This window comes from Pseudonaja textilis, chromosome 1, assembly GCF_049901715.1.
Source record: "Pseudonaja textilis isolate UNSWEBS1 chromosome 1, rPseTex1.2, whole genome shotgun sequence".
In the NCBI taxonomy this organism is placed as follows: Eukaryota; Metazoa; Chordata; class Lepidosauria; order Squamata; family Elapidae; genus Pseudonaja; species Pseudonaja textilis.
This window is the reverse complement of record NC_141990.1, coordinates 125,669,006-125,690,706: the sequence shown is the minus strand read 5'-3', so window position 1 is coordinate 125,690,706 and position 21,701 is coordinate 125,669,006. Positions and strand designations below refer to the sequence as shown.

General features: G+C 36.9%; 1 protein-coding gene across 1 annotated transcript in view; it reads right to left on the bottom strand.

The window, feature by feature from the left end:
* CSMD1 (CUB and Sushi multiple domains 1) overlaps positions 1–21,701 on the bottom strand; it is a 1,143,868-nt gene that overhangs the window by 269,345 nt on the left and 852,822 nt on the right. The window contains exons 9-10 of the mRNA XM_087916392.1: positions 16,866–16,990; positions 14,496–14,617 (exon numbers count right to left, since the gene is read on the bottom strand). Of these exons, the coding sequence (XP_087772518.1) occupies positions 14,496–14,617; positions 16,866–16,990 (247 nt within the window). The remainder of the gene's footprint in view (positions 1–14,495; positions 14,618–16,865; positions 16,991–21,701) is intronic.

Sequence of the window (21,701 nt, the reverse complement as noted above, 5' to 3'; positions counted from 1 at the left end):
AAACCTGTAAGACAACACCTGAGATCAGCACCTCTTACAACCCTTTTTATGAAAATACTATTAGGAGTCTGCTGGAATCTATTTCTTCACATACTCGACCAAGGGAAGAGTACGAAGATGAAAACTGCCTGTTAAATAAATGAAGGGTATAATGCTGAGATGATTGCTGCAGGCAGAACATCTTCTGGCAAATGTACAACTCCTTTGCATTATGTTGATACAAGGTACTGTGAGGTTAGAAACAGCATATAAAAAAATGCTGAGCTAGGCTATACAACCAATATGAATAACAAAAGAGGAGTCCAACCTGCACTAACATATTCCTATTCTGTGCTCATCTCTGCCTGATAGACAGCAAGAATGAATCAATGCTAAAAGAAGATGCTATAGAATTAGCTAACAATAATTTACTGATGTGGAAAAGAAATGCTTGTAAAAAGCAGATTACACCATTTATCAATTACGTTTGTGAACAGTCTCTAGATAAAACAGAATTTAGTTTTACTGATTATCTCACTGCCATGATGTGTTTATCATTTTTTATCATGCAGAGAATAAGGGGACTTGTCTTGCTTGAACAAGAGTTTGTTTCCCAGACTAGTTGAATCTGAAGCAAAGAACTGACTCTTTTATTTCAGCCACAGAAACTAATGAATTCCTAGTTGAATTCTATTTCAGATGTGATAGAAAACAACATAATACTTAGGGGGCCCAGGAAGCCTGGAAGACAGAACTGGGGCCTTGCTGTCTCTACTTCCCCATATACCCCACATCTACTATTTCAGAAATACATAATGCACCCCACATCTACAACACAAAAAATTCTTAAGATTTTTATTTTTTAAAAGAACATGATTTTTGAAAAAATGTACAAATTTTCAAGAAACTGCTAATTTACTTCCACAGAGTTCTTCAGAGGAAATATTGAGTGTGTCATTTGTATAACTGTCTGGTTTGGTACAGCAACCAAACAGTACAAATACAGACTTCAACAGATAATTAGGGCCGCAGGAAAAAAAAAATTACAACCAACCTGCCTTCCATTGAGGACCTTTATATTGCACAAGTCAGAAAGTGGGCTGAGAAAATATCTACAGACACCTCACATCTTGGACATAAACTGTTTCAATTCTTCCCCTCAGTATACCACAACTACACTCAGAGGCACGGTTTTTCCTCATGCCATCAGAGTGCTGAGCATCTAATTCCCTCAGTACTGCTAATGTCTAAGTATATTTACTCACATAGTATGGCTGTATAACTTTTATCTTTCTCATCTGTTCCACTATCTTCTCTTATTGATATAATTATTATGATTATTATTACTTTATTATTATGATTATAATAACATAACATTGGTCCAGTGGTAGGATTCAAAAAAAATTGCTACCAGTTCTGTGGGCATGACTTGGTGGGCGTGGTGTGGCTTGGTGGGTGTGGCAGGGGAAGGATACTGTAAAATCTCCATTCCTTCCCTATTCCTGGGGGAATGTTACTGCAAAATTCAATTCCCTTCTCACCCACTAACCTGCTTTCCGGTTTCATTCTCCTGTGCAGGGCAACCAAAGACCCAGCCAATCAGCTGGGACTCGGGAGGCAGAGAATAGATGTGGACAGGGCCAGTCAGAGGTGATATTTGCTGTTTCTCCAAACTACTCAAAATTTCCGCTACCAATTCTCCGGAACTGGTCAGAACCTGCTGAATACCACTTCTAAATTGGTTGTACACTGAGAGCTTATTTATTGTAGACAAATTCCTTGCATGTCTCATCACACTTGGCCAATAAAGAACTATTCTATTCTACTCTATTCTGTTCTGTTTTGCTCTGCTCTGCTCTATTCTATTCCTTATTTGGAGTTTCTCTTCCTAAAAAATTATAAATTCATTTTAATAATGATTACATTTTAAATGGATTCTGGGGGGTGGTAAACGACAGGAAGGCCTAGATGAATGTTGTCCATGGGGTTGCAATGGATCTGACACGACTTTGCAACTAACAACAACAACAACAACAACAACAACAACAACAACAACATTTTATATAAATTCATCTTAACTGTATTCTTTTCATTCTGCAAATAATAATACATCTGAAGAGCAGAAAATAGAATTTGCACATGTTGACCAAAAGGTATTGGCTTTCTATTCATCCTACTGAACATCTAAAACTGAATTTATACTTAGATTATTGAACAGAACAAGTGTCTAATGCTGAATGATATAAAGTACTAACTATCTTATTTATTTCTCTTATTTATTTATATGAATTATATAGCACCCAGCTCATATAATCCTAACTCTGTGAGGAATACATCAAATTCAGAATAAGAAACGATCAACTGTTATCCTGCAGAACAATTTATGAGTTATCTATCATAGTTCTTTCGAAACCAGACCAACATCCATTGTTCTATTTTAGATTTAGCATATCCATAATAAATGTTAAAATCTTTTTCAAAACCTTTGTGACATAGCCATTGTAATATATTTCCTGCTGCAAACACATATGGACAGTTTGTTTCCAAAAGCTGCATGATGGGACCAATTCAAGCAAAAATGAACAACATGAGCTTTTGTTTTTAATTAAAAAATTGACTAAGCTTTTTGAAAGGTATGAGGTTAGCAGTAATGGATGGTCATATAATCATTTTAGGAAGCACTGAAAAGTGAAAGCACCACAGAGATGTCTATCAATTACCCAATTCCTAAATGTCCTGGCTAATTATTCTCTGTATTTTAAACATTTGGTTCTAGATGGGGAAACAAAATCCATTGGAGTCCACTGGAAATTTTCCTTTGTAAAGAAAAAGCAGGCAATAAACAGGCTTGAATATTGAATATTGACAAAATGAAAAGCTGTGTGGTTTGAAGCAATTGTGCTTCAAAAAGTTGTTATCCAATTGTTTGTAGTTAATTAGCAAAAACGGAAAGACACGGAATTATGCAATCATATTTTTAATCAGCTCCTTGGCAGTTTGCTCAGAATGACAAAGTCTGCCCTTCACAAGTAAATATTACATATCCACATTGCATATTTGAAGAACAATTTAATAACAAGGACTTTATTACAGGAGCTACTATATCTTCTTTTGACTTATATGGACAGAGGTACATATTGTGCAACTATAGACCATATGTGATCCTCCATAACCTGGTTTTAAGCCTTCCAAATATCTTCAAATCACATCATCAAATGTACATAATTCTCATAATTTCTGCAATGCCTTCATAAGACATAATTCCATTTGCTTTTCCTGCCCTGTTTCAAATACCTATGATGGTTTTGCTTAATTCAGCTTGATTCAGGAAATATTAGGGCAATTCCAATCTTGAGCTACCCTGAACTTCCACAGTTGAACCAATCTCCCCCCAAAACTTTTAAGTGTGTTGAGAAATGGCCAGTTGTGGGTTGTAATGAGGCATAACATGGATCAAAACACACTTCTGCAACATCTCTAAGTGCATACATCCATCCATTGATTTTTCAGAAGCACACGCACACTGGGAACAGGCTCCCCTGGGTCCTCTGCTTCGCTGCTGCCAGACTCCAAAGACTCCAGAGGCAGCACCCCACTCCCAGATGGTCCTGGCACCAGCTCTATATCAGATGCAGGACCCTCATCCGAGTCCTCTCCAGACTCCCTGGCTGGTCCCCGTTCTTCCCCACTGTCCGATTCCACTGCCATCTGCACCGGCTGCCAGTAAACCACAACACAGTTCTTCGGGAACAGTTTGAGCCTATTAGACCATGGAGACATAGATCCATATCTTTTGTAGTTGGTTAAGACTCCCAGGAGGTAATACTTCTTTACAAGAGGGGGTGGTTTTGCTTGCCTTGTAGAAGAAATAATCTGCCCCCTTAGACGGCATTTGCTGGACCCAATGAAATTGGGCAATTTTTGTCCAATTTCCAACTACTCTCTTTCTTTGGAAGGTTGTTGAGAAGATGACTGCCTTGCAACTTTTGAGGGAGAAGATTATTTTCAGTCAGATTCAGGGATCATTATAGCACTGAAATGGCATTAGTTAAGCTTGCTGATGACCTATGGCAGGTGTAGGATGAGGATAGGCTGGCCCTCGTTGATCTCTCAGTGGCTTTAAATACGATTAATGATGAATATCCTTCTATACCAACTCAGATAATTGGGAGTGGAGGCACAATATTTGTTTTAAGAAATTGTGTTGTGTTGCCTGTTTGTAATATTCGTTTCACTGCTTAGGGTCACTTTTGTGAGATGGGAAGCTTTATCATTTATTTAAAGAAAGAAATGTAGGAGAGGAGAGAGTAAAATTCAGCCTGCAAATATAATAGCACAATACATGATGATGATACAAACTGCAGAAGAAGAAGAATATAAGCAAATATCAGTTTGCCCTTTCTGCCAACAGAACTACATTTTCAAAAAGCTTCTATCAAAAGAAGTTGAAACCAACTTAGTATTTATTGAAATTGTTTTGATTGCTCTATTGCAATTTCTTGATCTAGACAATTCAACTTATAATATCCTAATATAATTGTGTCTTCCCCCCCCCCCTTTTTTTTACCTTTAAACTGATGCTTTTATTTAACTATGTACCCTAGAGAATTCATTCAGCTAGGTGGTGACACTAATTTCTAATGTAAATGCTTGATTATTTTTGTTTTTGTATTGGTGCCAACCACCCAATTTGCAGAATCCCTAAAGTGTTACGCTTTTAAAAACAAAAATAAATTGATGCTATTAAAACCAGTTAAAGCTTCTGCTCTAAATAAATTAGCATTTATTTTATCTTTCCTTTGGAGAATTGTCTGGTGGACCATTTATCTACCCATTATCACCTGGCTGTTTTCTCTTTTCCATCAGAGAATAAGAATATTTGGAGGCAGGGGTTATTAATATGATGTGATGGGGATTTTTTGAGGCAAAGTTACATGGGATATGTGATAGAAAGTGGGAGTTTCCAATCTCTACTGAACAGAAAGCAAAAGTTAATGGAAGGAAAAGAAGTAACTGGAAATGAACGTGATTCAAAGGCAGGTTATGAATAATTCATAGTGACTACAGATGCATGATTCAACCAAAAATATTTAAATTCCTGAAGCCTGATGCTGTTTACCATAATCATTTCTTCTAGTTAAGACTGCCCAGATGTCACGTTAATGTGTATTTAGAAAAAAAAAGCATTCAAATCGGGATATCTGCTTAATAATTTGTCATTTTTGATATAAAACATCTAGCACATAGGCCCAAATTTAAATGTTCTATGATTTCCTGTGTTAAATATGATTGAGAAAATGCAAAAGATACTTGTACCCTATCAACCTTCCTTTAATTGGTTTCAAAGAGTTCAATCAAAGTAGTTAAAGGGGGTGCAAAGCTGTCGTTGACTCCTGATTAATTAATTAATGACCCCTAGATAAATCCCTGCAGCTTTCTTTGCGAGGGTTTTTTTTTTTTGGAACCCTTTGGAAGTGGTTTGCCCTTGCTTGTTTCCCAGGGTTGAGAGGAGGTGACTGGCCCAGCTGGCTTTGTACCTAAGGGAGAACCAGAACTCATGGTCTCCCAGTTTCTAGCACTGTAAACTCATTCTATAGATAGTGGTAGGAATATTTTTTTTAAAAAGAACAGAAAGAACAGTAACTAATTTGTACTGACATTCAGTTGCAGAAGCCATTTTATTTCCATTGCTAAAATTTTGTTATGTAGCAATTGGAATAATTGGAATAATTATAAGGCAAAGGAGATAAATACAGAGAATATCTTCATAACCAATAATGCTCATCTTTGGCATAGCTTAATCTTGGTATATCATGCTGTAGAAATGAGTGATATTCTGCTTCTTTCTCCAAAATTTCAAGTTAAAATGTGTATTGTTTATAAAATACAAAGAAAGAAGATGGGGAATAACATTGTAACTCATTATTTATGTAACTGACATCATTGTAAATAATTATTTAACAAATGTACAAAATATTAAGACAATCAAATCAATAATAAATCAAGTACAGATTTAAATATGAATATCTATCTATCTATCTATCTATCTATCTATCTATCTATCTATCTATCTATCTATCTATCTATCTGGTATTCAGCTTTGTTCGGGTATTTTCCCATATCATTAAAGTTGTGCTTTTAAAGTTGCAGCAAAGTTTCAGCAGAAATCTCATCTGCCATCATCAGGCTTCTGTATAGTGTTTGTCTGTGAGTCAGACTTTCACCGCCGTTTCTGTTTTAAATTTGTGAAACCAATAGTGAAACCAATAGTGAAATCACTCAAGTCCCGATAAAAGAAACTCTCAAAATCATCAAAAATAAATACCAACCACCTCATGGAACTAACAGAACACTGCTTAACCAACACATATTTCATATACAGCTTGATCCACAAAAACACACTGAGACATAATGGAGACCTAGAAGATGAACAGACCTATGGGACAGCTGTCCTGCCCTACATAAGAGGTACTACAGACAAAATCAGTAAGATACTACACAGGCATCACTTCAAGACTGCCTTCAAAACAGACAGAAAAATAGCAGACATCCTAAGAAACCCCAAAGATAAAATTGACCTGGATAACCAAGGCATATATGAAGTCCCCTGTGCATCATGCCCTGCCACATACGTTGGACAGACCAATAGAAGAATAAGTACCCACCTGGATGAACACAAAAATGCAATAAAAAAGCTGGAGCACACTTCCTCACTAATCCAACACATAAAAGCCTCAGGTCATAGCATTGATTTCAATGGCACCAAAACCCTAGCCACTATAGAAAACCCCAGCTACAGAATTATCAGAGAAGCAATAGAGATTGAAAAAAGATCTGAAAGCATGAATAGAAGAGATGACTCCACCAGATTGTCAATTATCTGGAAGCCTGCACTCTCAAACAAAAAATTCTCCACACCACAAGCCAGCAGACACCTGGGCACAAACAGACTCCCCCTGATACCTCCAGCTCAAACACACCCCAACCAGGTACTCAGATGAAACCTAGCTTCCTAATAAATGATCGTCGTCCATTTACTCAGAGCCAAGCTGAACTAAAAACCTCCAATAGAGGAAACACAATGTTGCCAGCCAATCAAGACAAAAAAAGCTACAAAACATACAGAAGATATTAGAAACACCAATCAAGCAGAACACAGCAAACTCCAAGACCAATAAACACAGACCAAGATTCCCAACCAATCAGGATGAAGAAAAAATCATTCTGGCACAGCTCAGACTAGCACCAAATTTAAAACGGAAATGGCTGTGAAAGTCTGACTCACAGACGAATACAATACAGAAGCCTGATGATGGCAGGTGAGATTCTGCCGAAACGTTGCTACAACTATAAAAGCACAACTACAATGAAAATACCCGAACAAAGCTGAATGCCATACATGTAAGTACCCACGAAAACTTAAGAATAGATAGATAGATAGATAGATAGATAGATAGATAGATAGATAGATAGATAGATAGATAGATAGATAGATAGATAATTGTTTTCGTAGATTTTCATGGGTGCAGGTATGTAAGTTTTGGTGTGTTTGGGTCTTTTCCCATGTAAGATTGAGGATATCTTGGTGACATTTTGATGAGGTCTTACTCGCAGAAATGGCTGTGAAAGCCTGACTCGCAGACGAACACAATACACAAGCCTGATGATGGCAGATGAGATTCTGCTGAAATGTCACTACAACTTTAAAAGCACAACTATAATGACATGGGAAAATACCTGAACAGAGCTGAATACCACACACACACACACACACACACACACACACATATTTGTTTTCTTAAGTTTTCGTGGGTACTTACATGTATGGCATTCAGCTTTGTTCCGGTATTTTCCCACGTCATTGTAGTTGTGCTTTTAAAGTTGTAGCGACGTTTCGGCAGAATCTCATCTGCCATCATCAGCCTTGTGTATTGTGTTCCTGTATGTATGTATGTATGTATGTATGTATGTATGTATGTATATATATATGTATATGTATATGTATATGTATATGTATATGTGTATATGTGTATGTGTATATATATATATATATATATATATATATATATATATATATATATATATATATATATATTTTTCTGAGGTTCTCGGATTTGTATGTGGATCTTGTTGTTCGGTTTTCTCCGCGTAAGATTCAAGTATCTAGGCAACGTTTCGATGAAGTCTCATTCATCATCTTCAGGCTTCTGTCTCCGGCTCTGTGCTTCTCAGAGTGATGTGAGATTGCAGCTGCTTCTTCCTTTTAACTGCTAGTGGGGTGGGACTTGATTGGGTGGGGCTTGGCTGTGTTCTGATTGGGTGGGGGTGTGTTCTCATTGGTAGGGGTTTTGGCTGTGTTCTGATTGGTTGGGGGGTTAGCCGTGTTCTGATTGGTTGGAGGCGTGTTCTGTTCAGGTGGGGGCTTGGTTGTGCTCAGGTTAGTCTTAGTTGCTGGGGGATTTGAGTTGGTGAGCTGTGATCTTGCTGTTTGGCTTCGAGTTCGTGGTCGTGCTGCATCTTCATAGTGGGTGTCGGTTTGCTTCATGTATGGCTCGGAGGGGTTTGAAGTGGGTAGTGATGCAGCTGCAGTGCAGCTTCTGGTCCATGGTCATGTCTCATCTTCTGAGTGGGTGTGAGTCTGTTTTCTACATGGAAGTGTGGTGGTGGCATCTTGTGTGGCTCTCATGGGTGTGGGTCTGGTGTCCTTCTTCATGTTAGGTACTCGTCTGTTCATGAGGGCGGGTTTCCAAATGGCTGGAAGGCGGGAGGTGTCATCTCATTTGTTCATGCTGTGTGGGCGTTTTTCTTTCTCTATGGCTTCTCTGATTATTCTGCTGTTGAAGTGTTTGGTTTTGGCGATAGTTCTGGTATTTTTAAAATCAATTTCATGTCCTGTGGCTTTGAGGTGTTGGACCAGGGAGGAGGTCATTTCTTCTTTTTTGATTGAGTTCTTATGTTCTTCAATGCGTGCACTTATTCTTCTGTTAGTTTGTCCAATGTATGTGGTAGGGCAGGCAGTGCAGGGGATTTCGTATACTCCTTGGTTTTCTAATTCGATTTTGTCTTTGGGGTTTCTTAGGATGGTGGATTTTTTCTGTTTCACACCACCACCCAGCACAGATCAATTCCGTAGCCAAGACACTCATCTCCAGAACAAAATGGTTAGCTGATGAACAACACCAAAAAACCGAACTACACACTCTCACCAACGTACTTACAGCCAATGGATTCCAAAGAAAGAAGATTACCCACCTAATCCAAAAAGAAACCCCAACCAAAATCCAAGACAGAGAACAAGAAAACGGCAAAGCCCTCCTCCCATATATAAAAGGCACTACAGACAAAATCAGCAAGATCCTCCAAAAACACAACATCAAAACAGCATTCTGCACAAACAGAAAAATATCCACCATCCTAAGAAACCCCAAAGACAGTTGATGGAGTTGATGTTGGTATAATGGGCTGTGTGATGGCCTTGTGAGTTTTGTTGTGGAGATGGCGAGTAGAACCTCGCCTAAACGTTGCCAAGATACTCTTAATCTTACACAGGAAAAGACCCGAACACACCTAGACCTACATACCTGTACCCCTGAAAATCTACAAAGACAAATATCGAAAACAAATACCTCTATGGGGAGGAAACCTTCTGGCTAACCAGGACCTATGAGAAACTCAAAGTCCAAAGAGCCACCATCTTGTGTGATCTCACATTCCTACACAATTAGCGAGACAAAAATGTGATCCCCACATGCTTCCAACTCAAATTCCGTTCCAAAACTTCAGCCACTGAAAGGATCCTGAAAAGAGCAGAATTAGCCAAAATCAGAAATGAACTCCACAAGAAAAGATTCCTACTAGACCAAACCAACAGAGACCTACTCACACTCCATCTCAAACTCAGCAACAAAATCCACCCATCACTCTGGGACAAATCCAAACAACTAGCCTTCTGGGGAGCCGAAACAGAAACCACAAGACAGACACACACACCAGGAAACTCCACATACTAGAGATATGCCAGAAACCCAACCCTTCCCAACAACAACACATGAAACAAACAGTACACAACATATCAGACAGAACCCTCACCATAGCAGAAACCAATGTCCTTTCCAAAGGATTCAACTTTGCAGTCACCCCCAAACACATCGCCACTGAAAACATTATATGCAGAGTTGAAGCTAGCCTAACCAAAATCAACCCAGATGCAGCCAACCAAATCAGATTTGAAGTCATCAACGTCCTCTGCTCCAGCAACCCACCCAGAAGCAACCCACACAGAGAACAACAAAAAGCACTCACCAACCTGAGGAAAGACAACAACATAGTCATTCTCCCAGCAGACAAAGGCAACACCACAGTAGTAATGAACACATCAGACTACCACTCCAAACTATCCAACCTACTCCAAGACCCCACTTACAAACCTCTGCATACTGACCCCACCACCTACCTAGAAAAAACCACCAAATCCAAAATAAAAGTGTCTCCCATCAGTGAAGAGATCCAGCAGAGAATCATCCCAAGAGAAAAATCATCCAGATGCCCTAAGCTCTATGGCCTCCCCAAGATACACAAAGAAGGAATACCACTCAGACCCATAGTCAGCTCCATAGGCTCACCTCTACAGAATCGTGCCAAATTTCCCACCAAACAATTCCAGCCCTACACAGAATCCATCAACTCACACGTATAAAACTCCTTCCACTTCATAGAAACAATAAAGAAACAAAGCCTACAACCCAGCGACCTACTCGTGAGCTTTGATGTCATATCCCTCTTCACCCAAGTACCCATCAAAGAAGCCTTGACAGCCATCCAAAACAAATACAACCCCCCAAAACACATCCTAGACCTGATCAACCACTGCCTAACCAACACATCCACATTGGACAAAGGTACAAACAGATAGAAGGAGCACCCATGGGATCACCCCTCTCACCCATCATCGCTAACCTATACATGGAACACTTTGAAACCAACTCTCTAGACAAATCTGAACATAAACCCAAACTCTGGCTCAGATATCATAATTTGGCCATACGGGAAAGAAAAACTGGACAACTTCCTCACACATATTAACAACCTACACCCCAAAATATAATTCACCATGGAAACAGAATCCAACAACCAACTTCCCTTCCTGGACATCCTAATTTACAAAACACCCAATGGCTCCCTAGGATACACCATCTACCAGAAAAAAACACACACCAACCACTACCTAAATGCACAATCCCATCACCACCCTGCACAGATCAACTCCGTAGCCAAGACCCTCATCTCCAGAACCAAACGCCTAGCTGACAAAGACCACCTGAGAACAGATTTACACACCCTCACAAACGTATTAATTTCCAGTGGATTCCAAAGAAGCATAATTACCAACTTAATCCTAAGGGAGACACCCCCCAGAAACCGAGACACAGAACAGGACAATGGTATTGCCCTCCTCTCCTACATCAAAGGCACCACAGATAAAATCAGCAAAATTCTCCACAAACACAATATCAGGACAGCCTTCGGCACTGACCAAAAAAATAGCCAACATCCTAAGAAACCCCAAAGACAAGATCCAGCTAGAAAACCAAGGAGTTTATGAAGTTCCATGCAACAATTGCCCAGCCACATACATTGGACAAACCAACAGGAGAATAAATGCATGCATTGCAGAACATAAAAATGCAGTCAGAAGAGAAGAAAATACTTCCTCCCTCTTCCAGCACCTTAAAGCCACAGGACATGAAATTAATTTTGAAGGAACCAAATTAATATCCAACACTGAACACTCCATCTAGAAAATAATCAGGGAAGCCATAGAGATAGAGAAACACCCCCATAACATGAATAGACGGGACGATACCTCCCACCTACCAGACATCTGGAAGCTAGCCCTCACCAACAAACGAGTCCCAGCCATGAAAACCAACACCAGACACCACTGTCAATCCCCCTCATCAGACCCAGGCCCAAGCCCATCCTATAAACGAAGGACAACCACCATCCAGAAAACAGACCATGGCTGCTGCACCAGCTGTCGCACCCCCTGACTCCAAAACCAAACAAGCTGACACATGACAAGAACACAGACCCAGACCTCAAACTCGAAGCCAGACTAAAACCCAGAATGCTACATCACAGCCACCTGTTCAGGATATCACGTCAGAAAACTCAAGAAATTGCACCACAAGAACTTAAGAAGTTGCAACACAGCAAATGACCCAGGATATCAAAGCACAAGACCAAGGATACCACAGCAATAAATCTCACAAGGTCATCACACAACCCATTACCTGAGCTGTTACTACACAGGAGGCTAATGGAAAAGAGATCAAAACACAAATGACCCAGGAGATTACAACGCAGGACCCAGGGTACCACAACAAAAGAACTCGCAAGCCCATCACACAACCCATTACCCAAGCCGTTAAAACACGAGAGGCTAATGGAAAAAAGATCACTACAAAACAAACGACCCAGGAGATTACAGCACAAGATCCAGGATATCTCCACAACAAAACTCACAAGGCCATCACACAGCCCATTATACCAACATGAACTCCATCAACCAATCAAAAGGCAGCAGCGCAGCCAACCAGCCCAGCACACCAGCCCCGCCCCCCCCACCAGTATTTATAGAGAGACGGCAGCTCCGATCACACACTGCTTGCGCTGGCATTTTCCCACGTCATTATAGTTGTGCTTTTAAAGTTGTAGCAACATTTTGGCAGAATCTCATCTGCCATTATCAGGCTTCTGTATTGTGTTTGTCACTACAACTTTAAAAGCACAACTATAATGACGTGGGAAAATACCCATTTTATTTTTCCCTACTATTTTTGCACATGTATGTCCCAAGACAAGGGTTATATGAGCTGAATCTATAGCATATGTGACACCCATCCATATAATATACTATTCATATTCCTGATGAATTGTCAGTAGCTCCATGTGGATATGAAATATCACTGGGAACCAAATAGTCTCCTGTGGTATATCTGTCAATGTCCAGAGCCATCATTACTTAATTTATCTCTACAAAACCATCCCTTCAATCATGAAAACAGGAGAACATGCTGAGAGGTCAAACATGATAATGAAATCACTCTTTCTGTATCTCTACTGAAGGAAATAATGCATTAGGATGTTCCTGTTTTCAAGCTAAATTGGACCCAAGATTGAAATAGGCTCAGTGTAATTAATTCCATCTAATAATCAACGATTATGATATCCTAGAGCAGCTACAGATATCCTATAGTCTCTAAGTGGTCAAGACAATACAAGAATGGATGTCAAAAATTATGCTATACCCAGCATTTCTTCACAACACTTAGAGCTGAATAGAAAAAGCCACAGAAAGGAGAAATAAGCAATACTGTAACCCAAATTTTGGGAAATACAAAGTAATAGCTAATGAAGTTGGGTTGTGGAAATGATCTCAGAATGGAAAAAAATTAAGAAGGGGGAGAAACCCAAAGGAACAAAATTTAAAATACCTCAGGAATTAACTGCAAATTAAAACACCTGCAGCACAACCTAGCTAAAACCATTAGGAAAAAAAAAATCCAATGCAAAATAGCTATTTGTAAGCTATAAACCTCTAAGACTCAGTAGGGTTATGTTCAGCAGATACATTAGTAGGACCCAGAGGAAACACATGGTAGAAAGCCTTCAAAATAAGCAGAGCATTAAAACAGAGTACTTTTGAACAAGTAGAGAACAAACCTAAATAGCTTAATACTACTAAAACAAGAAGAAAAAATAATGCTACAGGTAAAAGCAACAAATGTTTAATGATAGAGACAAAAAGAAGTTTTGTTGAATTGGTTAATTTATACATTCATATAATGCAATTCAAAGAGTGACCATTAGAATAAATGTTTGCCTGTTGATGGCCAGTTGTGAGAAGATCCATTCTACTTCTCCTTTATTGCAAGATGAGGGGAAGATAGAGAATGAAAAATGTAGTCAAACATAACATCTAGATCTCTGCTTCTAAATTTAACACTGCTCCTTTTTGAACTATGAAATTATAATAATTAGATCAAGCACTGCAATTTCTGGCTTCTTATGTGCTGTTAATTCAGAAATTTAATAAACCAAGTTGATCAGTCTAAGCTTAAAGAGAAAAGACATCTCAGTCTTATCACAAACCAATTTTTGCACTATGGTAAATAGAACATAATTGTCAATGCAGAAAGATTATATCACAAACTAAAAATTTTGAATGGTCACAGTTGCTTTTGTGAAAGAATCTACAAACAGAAAAGTTACTGCAGTTCTAAAATGACTTCATTGTTAACATCAAAAGTATACATTGTATTAAGTAATCACTAAATCATAAATTCACATTCATATTAAGGAAATGAAACAAAATTACATACAAATACTTTTTGATCTATATTTTGTATATTTTAAATGTTATCAAAAATCAAAACAAAGAAAAATGCTTTATTTATGCAAATATCAGTACATTCATTGTAACTGTTTAGAAACCCATAAAATGGGAAACTTACCTTTTCTGGATCAAGGGTTGTTATAACCCATACACAATGTGCATTGTCTTCATATTGAACAGGATAATTGGGTGATGTGATAATACCACTTGGACCACGGAGGTTAGAACCACACGTTCTAGCTAAAAATATGGAAAGCATCAAATAGAAGATATTTTAGAGGTGCTCATTTATTTAAAGAGAAAATAACCTGATGTGGGAATAGCTATTACATTTCTTTAAAATTTATAAATGTGCTATGGAACTCCCAGTTGCACTAGAATTATGGATAATAGTTTATAAAGAATGAATAAAAGAGCTTTATTCTCATAAAGAAAGAACAGTGCTTATGTCTTTGTTTTACTGAATGTGGCCAATCACAACTACACTTCTTACAATTATGCTCCATTTTATGCTTTGCAATTATGCTACACTTTATATGCAATTATGCCACATTGTGTTAAGGTAATATGTAATGAAACAATTCTAAAAAATTACAATTTTCTAGTATAGACTTTAATGGCTGGCAACAATGAAGCAGTGATGAGCTACAAGGCTAAATAGTCATGGTCTATTTTTCTCTTGTTCTGCTCAGGAACCATCCTTTTTGGATTCCTCAGATAAGGACCAATCAGAGATCAGCTTGCCAACTTCAAATACAAAAGCCCAGCCAATCCAGTTCAGTTGTCTGTAGACTGTGAGAGGGACATCACAAAGCTTACTTTCCTCTGAAGGTAACAGCCATAATATATCAGAACCAAAGAAAATTGTGCTACAACAAGTATTCCTTCAGAATAGAAAAAGCCATAGAAAATAAACCAAACTTATTAAATATGAAAGTTCATCACTACTTCATTACAATTCTCACTTAGAAATGGAAACAGATTAAAATAAGCAATGTACAGTGCATTTCAAAAGTTTTTGTCAATGTTAATTTATTCACAAGACCCCAAGCATCAAAAATAAATTGAGGAACTGTTTATTTATGCAGTGAAGTTACTATAGAGCCAGGCTGAATTCTATCAAGAAATGTACTGAAGATATTACTTTTATAAATGTTCTACTACAAATATTCTCATAATTGAGTGGTTCATCTAATTGGAATCCATTTAAACATGAAGAAATCATAATATAGGTAGTGAAAATTTGAGGGATTAAAATGTGAGTAGACACAGTAATATAAATGGAACTGTATTCATATCATTAAAATCAGATCTTTTTTTGAACTGAAAATAAAATAATTTGTTGTAACAGTATGATGAATAGTATTTACATGATACAAAATTATCATGTAAATTAATTATTTAATGATCAAAATAGAATTAAATATATGTTCCTTATCAACGATAGTCATTGTGTGTGTGAGAGAGAGAGAGAGAGGGGAGGGAGGGATAGGGAGAGGGGGAGAGAGGGATAGAGAGAGAATTGTATAGTGTATATAACTATATCCATGGCTAATGATTTATTCCTTCTGCCACTCATACTGGATTTAGAGACCACATCTGTTTATCCAGAAAAAAAAAATTACAACATGTGTTTTCATACCTTTCTTGAAGTTTATTAATATGCCAATAGTATCATATTTAAAGTATACAAACTCATGACAACTATTTTAGAGATAGCAAGATAGTAATATTGTTTATATTTTGGTAATTAATAATGTGATTTAAGTACTCAGGAACAATTTATGGCAAATGTCAAATATGAGAATACATGTAATTTGAGATTAGAATCAATATTCTAACCTTTCAATATCTTTCTGCATGAACAAGCAAAATTTCAAGTAATTAAATTAAACATTAGAGGACTTTCAGCTGTTACATGTACATATAATAATATATATAGTTGATTCTTTTTCCTTTAAGTACAGCCTAAAAGAAAATCAAGATAAATATTGTATGTCTATGTACAAAGATGTTTGTTAATATGAATAGTACCTTCGAATTAAATTACCTTAATTGCTAAAATAGCTTGTAATTACCACACAGTACCTGTGGAGCTGCAAAGATCTTTTAATAATTAATTAACTGATAATTAATTCACTACATAGAAAATAAATATAGGGCAATGCATGTTAATTGAATATTTATATATCATGCAAAAGGTGCCAGACAAAAGGATGTAATTAATTTTTAAAAGCTTAAGATTCAAAGGCAGGGGAGTTAGTCTTTAGAGGTTTAGCATAATCTAACACAAAGGATCAGACTTTATTCAATACAGACTTCAGTACTTTTTTTCATTTTTTTTAAAAAAAGTTTGGGATGGTTCTCACTATCAGACCCCCAAAGATTTCCTGAGTTTTGGCAAGAGCAATGTGCATTATGAATAAAAATGGGGGCCATTGGCCCTATCAGGTATATAATTAATTCATGAAGGTAGAACAATACCTACCACGGCAAATTGGCCTATGGTCACTCCAAGCAGCTAAGGTATCTGTCACCTTTTGACAAGTAATGCTTTTTGTTCCTTGGAGCACATAATTATCATCACAAGTAAAATGCACATTAGCACCAACTCTAGGAAAAGCAGAAAAAAAAAGATACAAACAGATTTCAGGTTTATGTCATTATAAAACTGAAGTTATTCTATGCAAATCAAAAATTGTTCTTGAAATAGCAATCTTTTTTTTTTCTATCATCAAAGTAAACATGCAACCAGTTTTCTTATACATGGATGTGTGGTAGGAAAGTTGCTAAAAGTATAAACCAGAAGAATTTCTCATGGCTTAAAGATATGTAGAAAGAAAATAAAATTACAAATTAAGGGGTGGGGGGGGAGGAAACAGTAAGATTTTCCTGACAGTAGGCCTGTTTTCATGACATCACATTCTGATATAGATAGATGAGAACTTCCTAAATTCAAGATACAGAGCCTAATTAAGACTGCCCTGTTAGCAGCATTCCTTAATTGGCTGGCCGGTTGGGGCTTTGCCCCTGGAATTGAGACAGGAGGAGAGTCCCTGGAGGAGATTTCTGGGAAATGTAATCCCCAGGAGGAAGAGCTACCAGGAAAAAAGGCTGGACTCCTTCAAAGAGAGAGAGAGAGATCCCCACCCCAAGGAAGAGTGATGACTGACGTTATCTTGCTCCAGAGACTGTATCACGGCTGCCACAAGAGGGAGACTCCATAGGATTCTGACTGGGCCTGCAGAGGACATGTTTATGAGGTAACAAGATATGTGAGGGGCTATTTGGCCAAAACAGATACTCTTTGGAACATTTTTAGACATATTGCTTACCATAAGTGTTAATGTTTTAGATTATTGTGTTGTTTAATTTGATTTTTATCTTAACAGCCATTATTTTTAATTAAAGTGTATATCTCCCTCTAAGAGAGAGAGACATATGTTGGTGTGCCTGGGCCAGGTCGGGCTGTTCACCTGAGAAAGGGATAGAATGGCCCGATTGTCAATGGAGAAAAATACTAAGTATGAAAATAAATTGTGAGTATAGGTTGCATTGCCCATGTCTTGTCTCTGAAAGATGACTGCAGATTTGAAATTGTTAAATAGACCAAGCAATTTTGGCAGGCAAAATTTTGATAGATAAACTTCTCCTTGTTTTCCCAAAACCTAAATAAATAAACATGCCTTATGCTTCAACCAACTTTTTTTTTCCATTTCCAGGTGGAAACTGTTCTGAAGGAAACATCCTCACAGCATGAACACTGCAGTCAGTCTGATATTTATTATTGCCCTAAGAAGTTTTAAATTTGTTTAATCAAATTCACCCAATTCTTTAGATCAAGTCACCAGATAAAGTCACTTCAAATCAATTCAAAAGTACAGTGGATGTCTGTGCTTCTAGGGACATATTTTTATCAAATGTGACTCATTCTTCAAATCAGTTTATAGATATTAATCAGTTCACAAGTGATTCTCAGAACTTTAGTATTCATTGGAAGTTCTGATTGAATCAATTTATTCATCTCACAGTTTTTGAAACTTGCCCCAATGTGTAGAATCTGGGCAGAAGATAGGTAATTCTTGACTTACGACCATTCATTTAGTGACTGTTTAAAGTTATAACAAGAAAAAGTGACTTATGACTGTTTTTTACACTTATGACCATTTCAGCATATCCCAATGATGATTAAAATTCATACACTTGGTAACTGGTTTATATTTATGAAATTTGCATTGTCCAGGAATCATGTGATCATCTTTTGTGATCTTCTGACAAGCAAATGGGGAAGCTTCAAGCAGATTCACTTTACAACCATGTTGCTAACTTAACAACTGCAGTGATTCATTTAACAACTGTGACAAAAAAGTCATAAAATGAGGCAAAAGTCATTTAATGCATGCCTCACAGCAACAGAAATTTTGTGGTCATAAATCAAGGACTACCTGAAAACTATATTTTTATAATAAGACTTAAAATACAAAAAAAAATACAAAGGTAAAGTATACAATTAATAGTCTATCACTATACAATATCAGATGACCACTAGAAACATTCAATCCCAGTTAAAAACACAGGGGAACAATGCAAAATTGCTTCAGAGGCAAAGAGATCTCAATTAGAGACACAACAAAAACGTTTGGTAACTTTTCCATATCCACTTCACCACTGTAATAACAGACCATCTATTCCTCAGCCAGTTTCTGACTTTTTCTGAGCATCAACAGTATCTAAAGGTTAGGGATGCAATAATTAGTTATTATATTATATTTGTACTATTATTAATACAAAAATATCTTCACACCAAACAAATCTCTCAAGCATAAGCACATTTTAAATATGTATTATAGATTGCTGGACCTTGGATCAGTCTTTTTTTTTTTTTTGTCAGCACTAGGAAGGAGTCAAGGCAAGCCACTCCAATGAACTTGGCAAAAAAAATCCTGCAGGGGATTGGCCATTCAATCACCGAGAATCAAAACTGACTCCAAGGCACACAAACACACACATTTCAGATAAATTCAAATGCTTTGTCATTTATATGTGAGTTGAATAAGATGCTTTTAAGGTGAGCCCAAACGCCCAAACATGTCTGCAGGATGTCAGAGAAAGCATTTTTTTTTCATATGTTCCATATAAAGAAGAAAAATATTCCTAATTAATTGTAACCCACCTGCACAAATTAGTTATCCATGAAAATATATTTAGCAGAGACCTTATTGATAAAATAATTTTTGAACTTAGAGTGGAAGATCAACTAGGATCTATCTCCACAGGTCACAATAACCTACATTTCTAAAAAGTATATTCTTTTATTTCCTTAAACACAATAATTATAAAACAGTAGGTGACCTCCAATACTTTTAACAATGAGCTCAAAGTTATTTATTATTATTTATAAATTAGAAGATAAATAAAGAAATAGGACTAAATGCTTGGTGAAGGCATCAGTTATCAGCACTTTTAAATGCCAGAATTACAATTGCCAGGCGAATGATAGTATCTGAGGAGTCCTGTCAGAGCTTAAAGGAAATCTAAAATTAAAATTTATGAATGACTCTCCCATGATGACCAGTAATGAAAAATATAAAATGGGTCTTTTTAAAATTCTAAACTGGCAAGTGTAAAGATTGTTTTCATACTATACTATGCAATTTAATAGTTCAGGAGAACCAATAAATATTTACTCTTTAAAGTACTGTGTGAAGTTAGTAGATGCCTTTGTAGATTAGAAGTCATAAGCAAACTTGGTTTTGTTCAAAGGGGCAAACCATGGATCCAAAAATTGACAGTTAAAAAATATTTGTTCAAAACAAATATTGTTTTTTTCTAACTGCAGAGAAAAGAAAAAAAAAACTTTGGCAGATTCAAAGTCTAATGTATAGTGAATGGCTGATATCATTTGAACAAAAATGCAAAATATGAATAAAGATATATAAGACAAAAAAATTGAGCAGTAGTTTAATTGTCATGGCACCATAGAATTTAAATTGCTTTACTATACTTAAAGCACTAGTTTCTAGGTAGCTTTCTTTGTAAGAAGGAGGAAACAAAGAAAAAGAAGGGTTGCTTACACCTTCTTTTTAACTATAAAACATAAATTGCTCAAATCACAAAAGAGAAAGACTTGAAATAATCAAAGTCTCAGTCATTACCAAAGTTTAAACTATGAAATGTTTTGTGGGGGAAACCATCAGTGTTAAGCCAGTAGTGGACATGTAAGTTTTTAAATGAACTCTCTCTTTTTCCAATCAATTTCATTACAGAAATAACTTTCTTCAGACCCTTGGTATAAAGGTTATCCAGATATATGTAATGAAGGACAAACTCAAAGAATATGTTTTAATGTAATTTTCATCATTAAAGGGACACTGAAAATCTTTGTGTTTTTGTTTTGACTTTTTTAATGGATATTTCTGTCTAAATCAAAAGCCATAGAGTAGCTTTAAGGCAAATTTTTGCAAAAAGATGTAACATTTTCAAAAGATTCCCCTTACCACTAATGTATTTGCTTTGCTAAATTAGATTGAATCACAGCATAGATTATATTCCCTACTCAGATATTCAGAGACTGAACAAATATGTACAAGCCACTTGAAGCATTGACAGATTTCATCTTCTTAGGATGAACAGTATTTTGATAACAAGTCACTGCTTCTTACCACAGTATAGAGATACAGTACATTGATGCTTTCTGTTGATCATTTGTGGTTCTGTGTGTATAATTTCCATCTTCTACTTTCGTAACCAAATGTCAGAAGTTGGTCTCTTAAATGCCACTGCAGGGCTTCTTCTTCACCAATGCCAAAACCTCAGAATACTATTTAACATTCATTTAAGCAAGAACCATAGTATGGCTATCTCCTGCATAGCAATTCTGGAATTTCTTGAACAATAAAAATAAGGATTAGGAATGTCATAGGGTTGCTAGGTTTTATTATAGAGCAAGCTGCTGGGGATACAGTTTTTGCGTCAGTGTTACAGTATATTGCATATCCATTCTATAATCCTTTCCCAAAGATCACTGTAGCGGCTTGCTCTATAATCCACATGGAATCAACATGTGGAAAATGTGCCTTACATGAACTCAGAAGGAAAGAGAATTTGCTTTCATAATATTCTACAGCAGGGGTGTCATATTCTACCCTGGTGACAGCACACATTCATACTAGCTATTTAATGGCAGAACCATGTCTTCAGGGTCTTCCAAAAGAGGGTTAGAGTGAGGGCCAGTCTAATCTCTGAGGGGATGATGTTCCAGAGAGAGGTAGCCATCATGAAGAAGGGCCATCTTCTGGGCCCCGCCAGTTGTAGGGGACAGGAC